General features: G+C 68.8%; 1 protein-coding gene across 5 annotated transcripts in view; it reads right to left on the bottom strand.

Annotated features, from left to right (window-relative positions):
• ARHGAP23 (Rho GTPase activating protein 23) overlaps positions 1–12,672 on the bottom strand; it is a 39,964-nt gene extending 27,292 nt beyond the window's left edge. For 4 of the 5 annotated variants that reach the window (XM_075443625.1, XM_075443628.1, XM_075443629.1 and 1 more), the window contains exon 1: positions 5,926–6,041. In XM_075443625.1, the coding sequence (XP_075299740.1) occupies positions 5,926–5,976 (51 nt within the window). In that variant the 5' untranslated portion in view covers positions 5,977–6,041. Of the gene's footprint in view, positions 1–5,925; positions 6,042–12,586 lie in introns of those variants that run through there. The other variant, XM_075443627.1, reaches the window with a different exon arrangement.
• Positions 12,673–15,110: the final 2,438 nt, after the last annotated feature.

Genomic DNA, 15,110 nt, shown 5'->3' with positions numbered 1-15,110 from the left:
GGGTCCCGGGGGAGATGCTGGGCTGGCAGCACCGAGCGGCTGGACGGGCGCTGCCAAGGGCACGGCTTGACCTGCTGCCAAATCCCACCCCACTCCAGGGCCCCCCACCCACATCCTCATCAGCCAAAGCAGTCAGGAGGGGGTGGTGACACTGCCCAGGTGACACCAAGCCAAATGCCAAGGAGAAAGCGGAGCGGCGAACTGGCTCTCTGACGTTCCTCCCGCTCCGGTCTGGGTGTGAACACCGGGAAGGAAATCGCCTTGTTCCTTCCCAACGCTTTATCTTGACAGCGTCTCCTTCACAGCCCCCTCGTCAGCCCGCGCCCCGTCCCCGCTCGGCTCCGGCGTGACCAAAGCGAGCTCCCTCCCGGCAGCCTCCGCAGCGGGGACGCCGGCCCCGGCTCCGTTCCTGCCGTGTCCCAAGGCAGCAGCTCCGCAGGGCTCCGGCTCCCCAGCCAGGAGTCCCTGGTGCCACATCGAGAGGAATTTGGGAACGTGGCTGGAGAGCCTCGTCCCCTTTCCCGACCTCTCCTGGCCAGGCTGCCAGCCCCGGTGCCCACCATGGCTCTCCGGCCGCATGGCTCTGCCTGTGCTGGTCCCCCCCACGGCTGGCATCGCCGGCTGGGTTCCCCAGGCAGGACTGTCCCCGGTCACAGCCGTACCAGCAGCCACAACGCAGGCTGGTGCCACCGCATCGATGCGAGTGCGCGCACACGGAGCCTGCCCGCGCTGCCGGCTCGTGCGCCCCATGATGTCGGGCACAGACTGGAGCAGAGGAAGCTCCAGCTGAACCCGAGGAAGAACTTCTTCCCTCTGAGGGTGACGGAGCCCTGGCCCAGGCTGCCCAGGGAGGCTGTGGAGTCTCCTTCTCTGGAGATATTCCAGCCCCGCCTGGACGCGGTGCTGTGCAGCCTGCTCTGGGTGACCCTGCTTGGGCAGGGAGCTGGGCTGGGTGACCCACAGAGGGCCCTGCCAACGCCCACCATGCTGGGATTCTGTGATCCTGTGACGCGGCTCCAGTGCAGCCCTCCCGAACCCCCAGCACCGCGCTCTGCCGGCGAGAGCCCACGGCGCGGAGGCACCCATGGGGGACAGAGTCAGGGCCGGGGGATGCTCACGGTTTCCTACGGCCGCATCCCCAGGCAGCTCTTCCAGCCCGGATGGCCGGAGGTGGGTCTGGGGATGCTGCGTCCCCGGTAACACCGCGGCTCCCTACGGCGCTGACGGTGCCACCGTCCCGCGGCGAAGCCCCATGGCCTTTTCCCCCAGCCAGCCCCCTCCATGTCCCCCATCAGGGGTCCCACAGGTCCCCAGCCCACGAGGCTCATCCTTCACACAGGGTGTTGGCGGGGAAGGTGGCTCCGAGGAGGGGACAAGGGCTGGGGACACGACCGGAGCCACACCAGGTCCGAGCGCAGCGGGGATGGGCCCGACTCCCTCCACGCCGGAGAGGCTGGGAAACACCGACCCGGAGGAAACATCGAGGAAGAGTTTTATCTCCCAGCTCACGGGGAAGCGGGACAGAGAGGGCTCGCTGCTGGGGCTGCCTTCATCCCCAGCTCCTCCTCCTCCTCCTCATTCTCTGCCCTGTCCTAAAAACAGCCTTATCGGCAGCAAGCCCTAGAAAAGTAACAGGATTCCGTTTCCTGTTTTTCCCATGGAAACCCTCAAATAGAAGCTGGCCTCATTATTGCAATTTTTTGGGTCTCTCTTTTTTTTCGGCAGGGCTAACAATGAGCCATTTCCTCCGGCGGCTCCGAGAGGCACCTTGCGCTCCGCTCCCGCTTCTCTGCGGCGGAAAATCCTACCCGGGGAGGTCAGGGGAAAGGCTGCCTGCGCCTCCCAGCCCCTGCCATGCTCAAGGCCGGGGGCCCGGCGTGGGGTCCGGGGACCCCTCACACATGTGGGGGACCCCCCTTGCACCTCCCTGGACAAGGGAGGGTTGGGAGGGAGCACAGGGGTGGGCGATGCTCAGAGGGGGGGATGCACAGACATCCCGCACCCTTTGCCAACTGGTGAAAAGAAAGAGCGGAGCTGGGTCCTGAGCCGCCCTCCAGCCACGGCGAGGACGGGAGACGGCTTTGGGGACACGGCTTTGGGGACAGCCACGCTCCCGCAGCACCTCCCGCCCCGCTGCGGCCCCAGCACCTACACCCCACAGCTTTTGACAACATTTTTCCGCAGCCCACGTGCACCCATAAGCCAAACCACCGGCCCCCCCTCCCCTCCGCCGCTGCCCCCCACCCAGGGACACCCACGTCCCACCGCCGGTGCCACACCAGTCACCGCCAGCCCCGGCGCGGACCACGCTTCACCCCGAAAGCGCTGGCACCGCAGCCTGGCCCCCCGCCTCGCACGGCAGAGAAAGAGCCCACTATGTGCCACAATAGCGCGATTGTCCCCCAGAGCCACCGGCTCCGTGTCCCCCCCCTGTTCCGGGGCTGCCCCACGCGCTCGGCCCCATCAAGGGACCCACTGTTGCCGTCGGGGGGGCTGGGAGGGGGGCACGGCTGCTGCGGGCACCCCCGCGCCCGCACCCCGGGGTGCGCAGCAGCAGGTCTGGGGGTGCTGCCGTCGATATTTTAAGGCAGAGCTGGTCCTGCTCCATGGGTGGGGGGGTGGGGGACACCCCGGGACCTGCCTGGCTGCCCGGCATGGGGGGGACCCAGCCCCCCAGGGCCACGCCAGCCCCTGGGCTCGGGATTCTGGCAGGAACCAGGTCCCGACCCCGGGTCGGGCACGGCTCACTGCAGAGGAGTCTGGAGCGAGGAAAGTGCTTGTGGGTGTAAACACCCTGTAAATGCCCCCCCTCCCCGTACATATGTTGATACGGGGGCGACCCCGGGCCCCCCCCTTTTTATAAAGTGGGCACCGAGCTTTGAAAAAGAAAATATTAAAAAAAAAAAAAAAAAAAAAAAAAAAAAGAAAAGTTGGACTAGATGACCCACAGAGGTCCCTTCCAACCCCGAACATTCTGTGGGTGCCAGGGGACCCCCCCCACGTCCCAGGGCAAGCGCAGGACCGCTCCCCGTCATCACCACTGCTTCATGGCGGCCGTTTCGCGACGACTCTCGCCTTGGCTTTCCACCTCCTTTCCCTGGGGAGAGCCCAGCTCCCGCTTTGCCCTCCAGCTCCCAGCTTGTTCCCAGTGCGGCTGGGGAGTGGGACCGAGCCCCCACCTCGGCACCCTCCCACCGGGGGACATCGACTCGCTCCCGGGGCTGGGGACCCCGCGGCTTCGCACGGCAGAGACCGAACGCGGCCGATTCCCACCGAGCCGGCCGCGCCGGACCGCGACGCCGCGGGTCTTGCGACACAGAGGTGTGCACGGGCACGGCCCGAGCAGGCAATTAGGGAAGACTTAATGAAATCCTGGGGATAAGCAGCCACAGAAAAGGAGTCAGCCGCTTCGGGTGCTCTGAGCCAGCGCCGGAGACGTCTTTAAAGACGTATAAAGCAGCCACCCCGGTTTGCAACCTGCGGCACCCCGAGCCGGGCCGGCTCCTGGAAAGCCGGACGGGTTTTGGGAGCAGGCAGCACGGCGCAGCTCGCGCAGCCGGCCCTGCTGCTCGCGGCCCAGAGGCAGCCAGGTCGATATTTTCCAACTTGAGAGCTTAAAATAGGTCATCTATCTCCATTCCTTTTTAAATCAGGTCTTGCTGCCCGCTGAAGACAAACTTGGTTTATTAATGGGACGGCACCGACTTGAAACCTAATCGGGGTTTTTTTTTTCCCTTTAATGAGAATAAAAGGCCATCCCCAGGGCTCGGCGGCTTCCCAGCACAGCCCCTCCACCCTCTCCATGCTTTCTCCCAGCGAGTGGCTCCACACGAACCGGGGAGAAGCCCCGGCCACGGGCTCTGAGCGCTGCCGGGAGCCGATCACGCAGCACCCACTCCCGTGGGGGTCACGCGAGCCAGCCCCAAACCCAGAGCTGTCACCACGTGTCCCCCCCTGCCACATTTGCAATGTCAAACCCCCAAAGACCACGGTCCCCGAGCCCTAAATAACGCCCGGCAGCGGTCCCTTGGCATTTGACGCTGCCGATGACGGCACCCGGGCAGCGCTGCCAGCCCCGGGGGGGGTTCGGGACACTGCACATCACCCCACGGCGCGAGAGACGGGTGCCAGAGCTCCCGGCCGGGCACAGCGCGTGACACCCGTCAAGGTTAAAACCACAGCGGTGGCGAGGTCGGACCCACGGCTCCGAAAACCCCGATGTCACCAGCCAGACCCCGGCGCGGCATCGCGCCGCGTGCCCCGACCCAGTGCCAGGTTTCACGCTTGCGAGGCGGGATTGCAGCAGCAGTCCCACGCACAGGCTTTTCCTGTCTTTCAAGTTCAGGGTTCAGAAAGAAAGAAAGAAAAAAAGAAAAGAAAAAAAAAAAAAAAAGGCCTTAAGAAACTCAATTTGACGGTAAACAGGGACGGAGGCAGCAGCCACGCAGGGACGAGGGCAGCGGCCGCCGGCCGAAGGGTTGGGGACGGTGGGGCGCAGCCCCTGCCACGCAGCCCCGGGGACGGCCATCGGGCCGGATTTCTGCTTACGCAGCACAAAAATCCTCGCCAGAGGATTGCAAAGCGCCTTCCTCACCACCATCCTCCCCGGACGTGCAGGGGGAGGCAGCGGTGGTTAAATAACCCCCCCCCCCCCAAATCACCCAGCGAGCAGGGGGCAGAGGCGGGCACCCAGCAAAGCCCCACGCCCCAGGCGCTGCCCCCCCTAACCGGGCACATTGCACCCCAAAATGCAGCAGAAGAGCAGATTTCAAGACTTGAACCCCCCCCCGAAAATCCCAACGCCGGCACTCCGCGGCACGGAGTAAGCAGGGAGGAATCTGAAGGGAAACCATGATTAATGCTCAGCCGGTGCCGTGAGCAGCACTCCTCATATCCGAACCATTTCGCACAGCCCAGTTCATCCCGCGAGGCCGGTTATGAGCCCCGCCGCCGCGCCGGGGAAGCCGAGTTCAAACAACCAGGAACCGAGGAACAGAGGCCGAATTCAGCTCTGGGGCGAGGACGTGCAAGCTCTGCTCAAACCGGCAGGCGTTGCGCCCGTCCGACGCCGCAGCCCCGCATGGGCACGACCCCGGCGTGCCCCCCGCCACCAGACCCCCACCCCAGGTCCCCCCCAGCCCCATCCCAGTCCCCACCCAACACCTTGGCTGGGATTTGGCACGAAACGGGCAGGAAATGGGGGTTTAGCTGGCGGCTGGGCTGGCCTTCCTTGGCACCATGCTGCTCCTGGGGGAGACCAGTGTTGCCCCAGTACCCTCCAGTCTGGCACCAGTGCCCGCGCCACGGGAGGGGCATCCACAGCAGCGTGGGCCAGTGGTGCTGCAAACCCCCGTGGTACTTCGAGGCCGGGGGGCTGCTCAGAGCCAGACGTAGGGGCAGGACCCGAGCTCGGGGAGCTGCGGGGGGGTTTGCTCCCCGTCCAGTGCCAGGAGCTGGCAGGGACGGAGCGGCCGGACCCACAAGGAGCGAGCCGAGCCGGAGCAAACACGGGTGGGCGTTTGGGGGTCTTCTCCCGGAGCAGGGGAAGCCGACCCCCAGGATCTCACCTCCAGTGCCGGGGATAGATCCAGGCACCTCAGCCCTGCCACCCCACCACGCTGGGTGGGCACCCAGACCCCTCCGGCTCTGCCCGTCGGGTGGGCACCCAGACCCCTCCGGCTCTGCCCGTCGGGTGGGCACCCAGACCCCTCCGGCTCTGCCCGTGGGGTGGGCACCCAGACCCCTCCGGCCCCACTCCCGCTCCCCAAGCAGCCCGGGCATCGCCCAGCACCCAGCCCCGCTGCCAGACCTCCGCGCCACGCACAGCCCCCGCACCGCCGGGGCCCCCAGCCCCCGCTCCCCGCGCCCCCATTTCCCCCCCAGTTCCCTCTCCCACAGCCTCCCAGTCCGCCCAGTGCCGCTCACCGCGGGGGCGGGCGGCGGGATCCCGACCAGGCAGAAGGCGATCCCATGCATCGGGGCGCGGCTCGGCCCGGCCCGGCCCGGCTCGGCTCGGATCCGCCCGGCTCGGCTCGGCGAGCCCCGGCCCGGCCCCGCACGGTCCCGCTCGGCTCCGCTCGGCTCGGGCTGGCCCGGCCCCGGTTGCGGCTCCGCCTCCTCCGGGCGGGAGCAGGCGGGGCGCGGCGCGGCGGGAGGGAACGCGGCCACCGGCACCGGGACAGCGGGGCTGGGACCGGCACCGGCGGGGCTCCGGGACGGGGAGCAGAGCGGGCACGGACGGGGGACAGCCGGGACCGGGAGGGGGACGGGGACACCGGGGGAGGGGTAGGGGACAGCCGGGGACCGGGATGGGGAGGGGACACCCGGGAACGGGACCAGGCAAGGGACACCCAGTGACTGGGACGGGGAGGGGACCAGGGATGGGGAGGGGACACCCAGGGACCGGGACCAGGCAAGGGACACCCGGGGACTGGGACGGGGATGGGCAGGGGACACCCGGGGACCGAGACATCCAGAAACCAGGACAGGGATGGGACACCCAGGGATGTCGATGGGGCACCCAGGGACCAGGATGGGGTTGGGCAGGGGACACCTGGGGACCGGGATGGGCAGGGGACACCCGGGACCAGGACCAGGCAAGGGACACCCAGTGACTTGGATGGGGAGGGGACCAGGGATGGGGAGGGGACACCCAGGGACCGGGACCAGGCAAGGGACACCCGGGGACTGGGACGGGGATGGGCAGGGGATACCCAGGACCGGGATGGGGAGGGGACACCCGGGGACCGAGACATCCAGAAACCAGGACAGGGATGGGACACCTAGGGATGAGAATGGGGCACCCGGATGAGGATGGGGCACCCAGGGACCAGGACGGGGATGGGCAGGGGACACCCGGGGACCAGGATGGGGGAAACCCAGAGACTGGGATGGCACACCCAGGGACCGGGACCGGGATGGGACACCCAGGGACACGGATAGGGCACCCAGGGACCAGGACCCGGCAAGGGACACCCAGGGACTGGGACCAGGATGGGCAGGGGACATCCAGAAACCAGTACAGGGATGGGACACCCAGGGATGGGTAGGGGACACCCAGGGACCAGGACCAGGCAAGGGACACACATGACAGCGATGGGGATGGGACTCCCGGGGATGGGGGTGGGACACCCAGGGACCAGGACCAGGTAAGGGACATCGAGAAACCAGGAAAGGGAAGGACAGGGGACACCCAGGGACTGGGACCAGGCAAGGGGCATCCAGGGACCAGGACAGAGGGACAGGGACTGGGAGCAGAACAGACCAGAACCGGCACAGAGGGAACGGGCAGAGGGACAGCAGGACAGCGGGACAGGGACAGCCGGATGGGGACGGCAGGGCAAGGCCGAGGCCAGGCGATGTGGGAAGGGGAGCGCAGAAGGACACACGGACAGGAAACGCCAGGACAGGGGGACAGGACTGACAGGAACTGGCACAGGCAGACACAGGGACGGAAACACCCGGCTTGGGGCTGACGGAGTGACAAAGGCTGACACAGACCCACGGGGAAAGGAAACGGCGAAGACGGGAAACAGCAGGACAGACAGACAGAGCCTGGCCTGGCGGACAGAGGGACGGGGACAGAGGGACGGGTCCGGCCGCTTGGACCACAGAGGAGCATCGCGAAGCCATCATTAAGCAGCGCCAAGTGAATTAACTCCCACACCTGAGTCTCGGGGTGCAAACGGCACCTCAAAGGCGCTTTGGTGGCGGCCGGCGGCTGCGACGCCGCGGCACGAGCCCTGAGTCACCGCGGGCTCGGCCGGGGCACGGGGCAGCTCCGGGAGGGAAACGGAGCCGCGTGGGACAGGAAAGCGGGAGAAGGAGCAGGAAACCAGGGAGGAACGACGGCCACGGCCCGCGGGGACGCGGGGACACGGGGTGGGGACGACGCGGTGCCGGGGCTGGAGCTGGGGTCTGGCCGGGGGCCAAAAGGGATGAACCCAAAGGGGGGGGGGCTGAACCCAAGGGGGGGTCTCAGTCAGGGCACAGCGGGGTGGTCTCCCAGTGTCCCACCGCGGCACCCTAAGGTGGCTCCTCCACTGCCGGTGGGTGTCACCGTCCCCACCCCGGTCCCCAGCGGGAACAGGGCTCCGTGCGTGGGGCGATGGGGCGAGCGGCGGGGGCTGGCTGCTCGCAGGGGTGAATCCGCAGAGCACCCCGGGGTGCAGGGACCACGCTGGGGACGCACAACCTCCCGCTCCCGCCAGCGCCAGGCACACGGCGCAGCCGGGCTCGTGCCGAGGGCTCCGGCACGTCCCCGCGATGCCCCCGCACCCAGGGCCCGCGCCAGCCCCGACCCGCTCGCCGAGCCCCCCCCGAGCCGCCGCGTCCCTGCCAGCCCGCGCCACGCAGACCCAGCCGCCGAGCGCCAGTTTTTCCGCGACGCAATTAAGAAAGTCTGTGTCAACAACGACTTCCTCCGGGCGCCTGGAGAAACCTCAGCACCACCAGGAAAAATAAATGACCCAGCCGCCGGCAGCACCGGGAACTCGGGGCTGGAGAGATGCCACGGGGCCTGATCCTGCTTACGGGCACGTCCCGCCCCGCCGGCAGCTCCCACCGCGCTGCCCACCCTCCGCACGCAGACACACAGCTACGGGCGGACAGTACAGTCGGCCATCGTGGGATGCTCCAACAGCCGCCCTGGGGTGCAGCACCCACCACCCTGGGGTGCAGCCCCCACAGCAACAGGGGGTGGGATGGGGGATGCTGCATTCCGGAGACGCACGGATGCCAGCGCCCGAAGGGGACCCGCGGGAGCGGTGCCACCACTGCTGTCCCCGGCCTCGGGAACCGTCCCAGCAGCTGGAGGGAACCAACAGTCGGATGCGAGCAACGGGACGTTTCCTCCCTGCGAGGGCACAGCCGGACGCCCGCACCCCGTCCCCAGCCACCCGCCACCCACGCTCAGCACCCCCGGCCCCATGGTGCATCCCTCCGTTCCCAGCCCCCCGCGCTGCCCACCTCCTGCCGGCTCCAGGTCCCACCGGGATGCTCTGGGCAGCCGCCCGCTGCCCGCCCGGCCGCGCCAGGACTCGCCAGCCCAGCTGGCTCCGCCGCGGCCGCTCTCTGGGGACACTGTCCAGGAAATGTCCCCTCCAGCCGGGTCTGGCACTGAGGGCCGAGATGGCCAACATCCAGCCTTTCCCAGTGGCCGGTCAACGGGAAGGAGCGGAGCTGTCCCCCAGCTGTGCCCGCCGGCCCCCCGCTCCCGCTCCTGGGGGTCCTTCTTGTTGTGTCCCCCCAGCACGGTCACATCCTGCCTGCAGCCCCCCCAGCAGCCCCCCAGGGCCAGCCAGCAGCCCGGTGTGGAGGAGCCATTGCTGGCAGGACCCGGCTGTGGACCCCAGGACTCCGGGGTCTCCACGTGACCCCCCCAGTGCCACCCTCACCAGGGAGGTGACGTGACCAGAGCTGGCTGTGGCAGCTCTGGACCATCCCCCCCCCCACACCCCGTGAAGTACAGAGACAGGGAAGGACCCTCGGGCGAGGTCAGGGAGAAGCAGCCATCCCCACGGAGGGGTGACCCCCATTCTGGGGTGCACAGTTGGGGGGGGGGGCTCAAGGAGAGCCCCCAAACCCCAGCCCCACTCCTGGGGCAGCATTTCCACGGGGGTCCCCACAGAGCGGGGTGCTGCCGTGCACCCAGCCAGCCGATGTTCCCTCCCTCCTCCCAGCCCTCTTTGTCTCCCCCGGCCCCACCCCAGCACCGAGACCCTGTTTGCAGCCCCCCAGGGACACCCAGCTCCTCCATCCCCACGTCCCCCAGCCCGGAGCTGCCACCGCCGCTCACCCCCACCCCATTCCGTCACCACCCACCCAAAAATCACCGTCCCTGCTCCCGCCGCCAAGGCAGCCGCCCCCCTCGCTGCCAAGCTTAGCCGAGCAGATCCATCACGTCTCGAGGCCCCCCCGGCCCCCCGCCCCGGCCTAAATCCCGAACCTGGAGACGCGGGGCTGGGGGAGTGCGAGCCCCCCGCCCGCCCGCCCGGGCTGCAGCTCCCTGCGGAGCCGCTTCTGCGCCGCAGACAAAGGCAGCGAGCGGGGAATCCCGGCTGGGCGATGGATTTGAACCTCATCCCACGAATTAAAAACGAGGAAAAGCAAAAGCAGGAGACGGCGGCAGCACCGCTCAGCCCCAGCTTCCCCGAGCGGGACCAAGCGCTGCCCATGGCAGCGGGGCTGGGGACAGGGACCCCCAGCGTCGGGTGCCCCATCGGGGTGGGGTCTCCCGCAGACCCCGCTCTCCGCGGCACGGGTGGGAAAGCCGGGGGCACGCTCAGCACCCCCCCAGCCAAGGGCTCCTCTCCCCTCTTGGCAGCCAGCACGGCGCGAAGCCATTTTGAGCGGGCGACGGGGAGACGAACGGGTGACGGCCCCGACCCCTCCTTCCCCCGCCCGCCAGCGGGGCTGGGGATAAACAAGAGCAAGGGTGGGGGAATCTGGGATGGGATCGGTGGGAAAACCCAGCAGCGAGGCTGAGCAAAGCGGGGGGCTGCGGGGGGCCGGCGCGGACTTACGTGCTCATCCCGCATCAGGGAGGGGCCGAATTCCTGCCGGGAACTGGGGTACCGCAGGGACCCCTCGCTCCGTGCACCCCCGGCTGCCGTGGCCCATCGCAGCGGGAGATGGGGGGAGGCTGCCCCCGCTGCCGGATCCTGCCTGCCCTGCCCGGGTGCCCGCGGGCACACGCCAACCCGGCTGCCGCTCACGGCCTAAAATCGCCACGGCTCCTCCAAAGGCATCGCCGCCAACCAGGGCGGCGAGGAAGGCTCGGGAGCTCCTCTGCATTGCAGCTGGATGTGTGCAAGGGGGGGATTTTTCTAGCGGGAAAGCGAGCCCCGAGACACGCCGGGCAGGGGGGGCTTTGGGTGCCGAGGGCTGGGTGCCCGCAGCCCCAGGGAGGATGCTGTGCCGGGGACGCAGCCCGGGGACGGGGATGCCAGCGCATCCCGTGCAGCCCCCACGCTGGCTTTCGCCGCTCCGGTGGGGCGGATGCACGCAAGCTCCCGGGGGTCCGGCGGGGCTGGCGAAGGCGCCGGCGCGTGCTCGCCCACGCTGCGTGCCCACCCGCACGCCTCGGCCTCTCCCAGGGCAGCGAGGGGGGGGGGTCGCAAACACGCGGCCCCCCAACGTGCAGCGAAGGCTCGCTGCGTGCTGGGGACGTGTCACGGCCAAAGGGGTGGCTCTGCGCTGGCCCCCGCGGCAGCCCCAGACCCTCCTGCCCGGGGAGGGGGCACACACGGGGTGTTAAATCCTGCGCTGGGACCCAGAAGGATGGGGCGCGTGGCAAAACCGCGAGGCAGAGCCCGAGGGGCGCAGGGGCTGCGGGAAGGGAGCCGGACCCCTCGCCCGGGTGCACAGTGGCAGGGTGGGGGGAGATGCTCAGAGGGGGGATAACCCCCCAGCCCCCGTCCACGCAGAGCCATGGCGTGGGGGGTCTGAGAGCACCCACGGCCCCGGGGACGGACATCGCAGCCCGGCCTGGGCACAGCAGCCAGGTCGGCTTCTGGAGGCGTTGGCTGGTGAACCCCAGGACGGGGAAACGGCGGAAAGACCAACAGACACAGCCTCACCCGAGCCCCCCCAAGCCCCACTCCCCACAGCAGACACCCCACGGCACCTTCAGCCCCTTCCCCGCGCAGAAACCCCTTCCCCAAATCCCGCTGCTGGCAGCAAGCGGGGCAAGACACAGCTCGGGATGCGACAGGAACCTGTGGCAGAGCAGGGACGGTCCCCTCCCAGCCACCCATCCCCTCCACATTGGGTGAGGGGCCAGAAACCATCCCCATGACAGGCACCCGCGCAGGGTGAGCACCCATGGGTGCCCATGCACCTGCCACAGCCGGTGGGAGTGTTGGTGGGGCAGGGATGGGACATGGGGGACCAGGGTGGGCAGGGGCTCAGCCCCAGGGCTGCGCGTCCCAGCAGCGGGCAGGCATCGGTGGGGGGTCCCAGCTGAAGTGGGCGGGTGATGCTGGGGGTCCCAGTTTGGTGATCTGGGGGCAGCTGGTAGGTGATGCTGGAGGGGGGAGCAGGTGGGTGATGCTGGGGGTCCCAGTTTGGTGATCTGGGGGCACCTGGTAGGTGATGCTGGGGGGGCAGGAGGTGCAGGCGATCCCGGGGAAGCAGGTGGGTGGCACTGGGGATCCCAGGTCGGTGATCTGGGGGCAGCTGGTAGGTGATGCTGGAGGGGGGAGCAGGTGGGTGATGCTGGGGGTCCCATTTTGGTGATCTGGGGGCAGCTGGTACTTGATAGGGGGGGGGGGGGGGGGGGCGCAGGCGATCCCGGGGAAGCCGGTGGGCGACGCAGAGGTGGTGGGGAGGGGGGTGCTGCCAGGGCAGCCACTGGGGGGGGGTGGGGAGCTGGAGCAGGTGGGTGGGGACCCGAGCAGGCAAAAGGGGGTCCCCGAGCAGCGGGCGGGGAGCGCGGCGGGAGCGGGCGGGGTCCCCGGTAGGAGCCGTTCCCCAGCCCCGGGCCCCCGCAGCGGTGCCGCGCCCGCGGGTACCGGACCGGACCCATCCCCGTCCCCGTCCCCGTCCCCGTCCCCGTCCCGTCGGCGCCGCCCCCGGCCGCCCGTACCTGCTCCATGGGGCCGCCCGCGGGCCATGGGCCGCTCCCGGTGCCGGTGCCGGTGCCGGTGCCGGTGCCGGTGCCGGTCCCGCCGCCGCCTCTCGCTGCCGCCGCCGCCCCCGCCCGGCGCAGCCCGACAGCGGCGTCATGTGAGCGGCGGCGGGGGGGCCCCGCCCGGCCCCACCCGGGCCCCGCCACCGCCCACCCCCTCCCCCGAGCCCCCCCCCCCCGGTCCCTCCCCTGCCGCCTGCCTCCCGCCGATCCCCGCACTCCTCAGCCTCCCTCCTGCCCCCCAGCCATCCCTCCACCGCTCCGCGCCCCTCCAGCCTTCCTTCCAGCCCCCAGCGGTCCTCCTCGCCATCATCCATCCCTCCATCCCTTCATCTGTCGTTCATCCATCCCTCCATCCCTCCATCCCTCTGTTATCCCTTCATCCCTCTGTTACCCCTCCATCCCTCCCTCCATCCATCCCTCCACCCCTCCTCGCCCCTCCGGCCTTCCTTCCAGCCCCCAACCGTCCTCCTCACATCATCTATCCCTCCATCCTTCCATCTGTCATCCATCCATCCCTCCATCCCTCCATCCCTCTGTTATCCATCCATCCCCCCATCCATCCGTCCTTCCATCCATCCCTCCACCCCTCCTCACCCCTCCATCCTCGCTTCCAGTCCCCAGCCATCCTCCTCACCGTCATCCATCCCTCCATCCCTCCATCCCTCCATCCCTCCATCGCTCCATCCCACCCCGGCATCCGGCCTCCCACCTTTCCCTCACCCTCCCCTTCCACTCCTCAGCCTCCCTCCCTCCCTCCATCCATCCTTTCACACCTCCTCACCCCTCCACCCTTCCTTCCAGCCCCAAACTGTCCTCCTTGCCATCATCCCTCCCTCCCTCCCTCCCTCCCTCCCTTCCTCCCTCCATCCATCCATCCATCCATCTATCCATCCTTCCATCCATCCCTCCACGCCTCCTCACCCCTCCATCCTTGCTTCCGGTCCCCAGCCATCCTCCTTACCATCATCCATCCCTCCATCCCTCCATCCCTCCATCCCTCCATCGCTCCATCCCACTCCAGCATCCTGCCTCCCACCTTTCCCTCGCACCCCCTTCCACTCCTCAGCCTCCCTCCCTCCATCCATCCTTCCACACCTCCTCACCCCTCCACCCTTCCTTCCAGCCCCAAACTGTCTTCCTTGCCATCATCCCTCCATCCATCCATCCATCCATCCATCCATCCATCCCCCCATCCATCCTTACTTCCAGCTGCCACCCATTCTCGCCATCATCCATCCATCCATCCATCCATCCATCCATCCATCCATCCATCCTCCAACCCTCCCTCCACCCGGCATCCATCCATCCATCCATCCATCCATCCATCCATCCATCCATCCATCCATCCATCCATCCATCCATCCATCCATCCTCCATCCCTCCCTCCACCCGGCATCCATCCATCCCTCCATCCACCATCTTTCCATCCCGCCCCATTCATCCTTCCCACCCATCCTCTGTCCACCCAGCTCCCCATCCACCACCCCCCTCCCCTCCATCCCACCTCCTCCTCCTCCCTGGGGCTGCCGAGCTCCCACGGGTGCCGGGGCTGGTGGCTGTGCCCAGGGTTGGGTGGCACCGGGGCAGCGGGTGGGTGGTGCGGGCTGTCCCCCCCCCAGACGAGCAGCGGGTTCGTGGCCCCCGGCCCGGCCGTGGCATTTCCCAGCGTGGCGGCCAAGCCTTCCAGCCTGGGTAAATGTTAGCTTGGTGGCAGTGCCAGTGCCAGGCCCAGCGCGGCCCGGTGACCCGCTGGGACCCTGCCAGCACCCGGCCCCATGCCCAGCCTCGGCTCCCCCCGCACAGCCCCAGGCCGTGCCTCAGTTTCCCCATCCACGGCCCCTCATCCTCCCCAGCGCATCGGGGCGAGCGAGGATGAGGAGGGCCAGAGCACCCCCCCCATCCCCTCGACAGGGTCCAGCCCTGAGCTGGTGCCGCGCCGGGGGGACAGGACACCCCGTACCCCACCTCCGGCTCAGCCCGGCCTCGCGGTTCGGGCAGGGCTGGCCAAGGAGGGGGCTCAGGGCTGGGGGAGCAGCGCGGTGACCCCCCAGCGGGCGTTTTGTCGGCTGGGGACCCTGCCAGGCTCGGACCCAGCGCAGGGCAGACGGCACCGGGAGCCAGCGATGCTCAACCCCCTGCACCCCACCAGCCCTGGGCACCCATCGGGGCCGGGCGGGGGTCCCCGGGGGCCCCCACGCTGGCGCGCGGGTGGGAAGAAAGGGGCTTTTGTCTGGGGGCTCCCAACGTCACCGGGGAGCGGGGGAAATTTGCTTTCTGATGCTAATGAGATGTTAAAAATAAGCTCTGCGCAGCGCAGCCATGTTGGGGCTTTTCCAGGGCGGCGCGGAGGCAGCCGGACAAAGGGGCTTTTATGGGGCTGCGGGGGGCACGGAGGGGCTGCCCCATCCCTGCCCCCGTCGAGGGCGAGTCCCCGAGCGCAGCCGTCCCTGCCCGCAGCGGGGTGAACCCCGAAACCTCC

The sequence above is a fragment of the Opisthocomus hoazin genome, chromosome 26 (assembly GCF_030867145.1).
Source record: "Opisthocomus hoazin isolate bOpiHoa1 chromosome 26, bOpiHoa1.hap1, whole genome shotgun sequence".
NCBI lineage: Eukaryota > Metazoa > Chordata > Aves > Opisthocomiformes > Opisthocomidae > Opisthocomus > Opisthocomus hoazin.
This window is presented reverse-complemented; position numbering and strand designations above follow the sequence as displayed.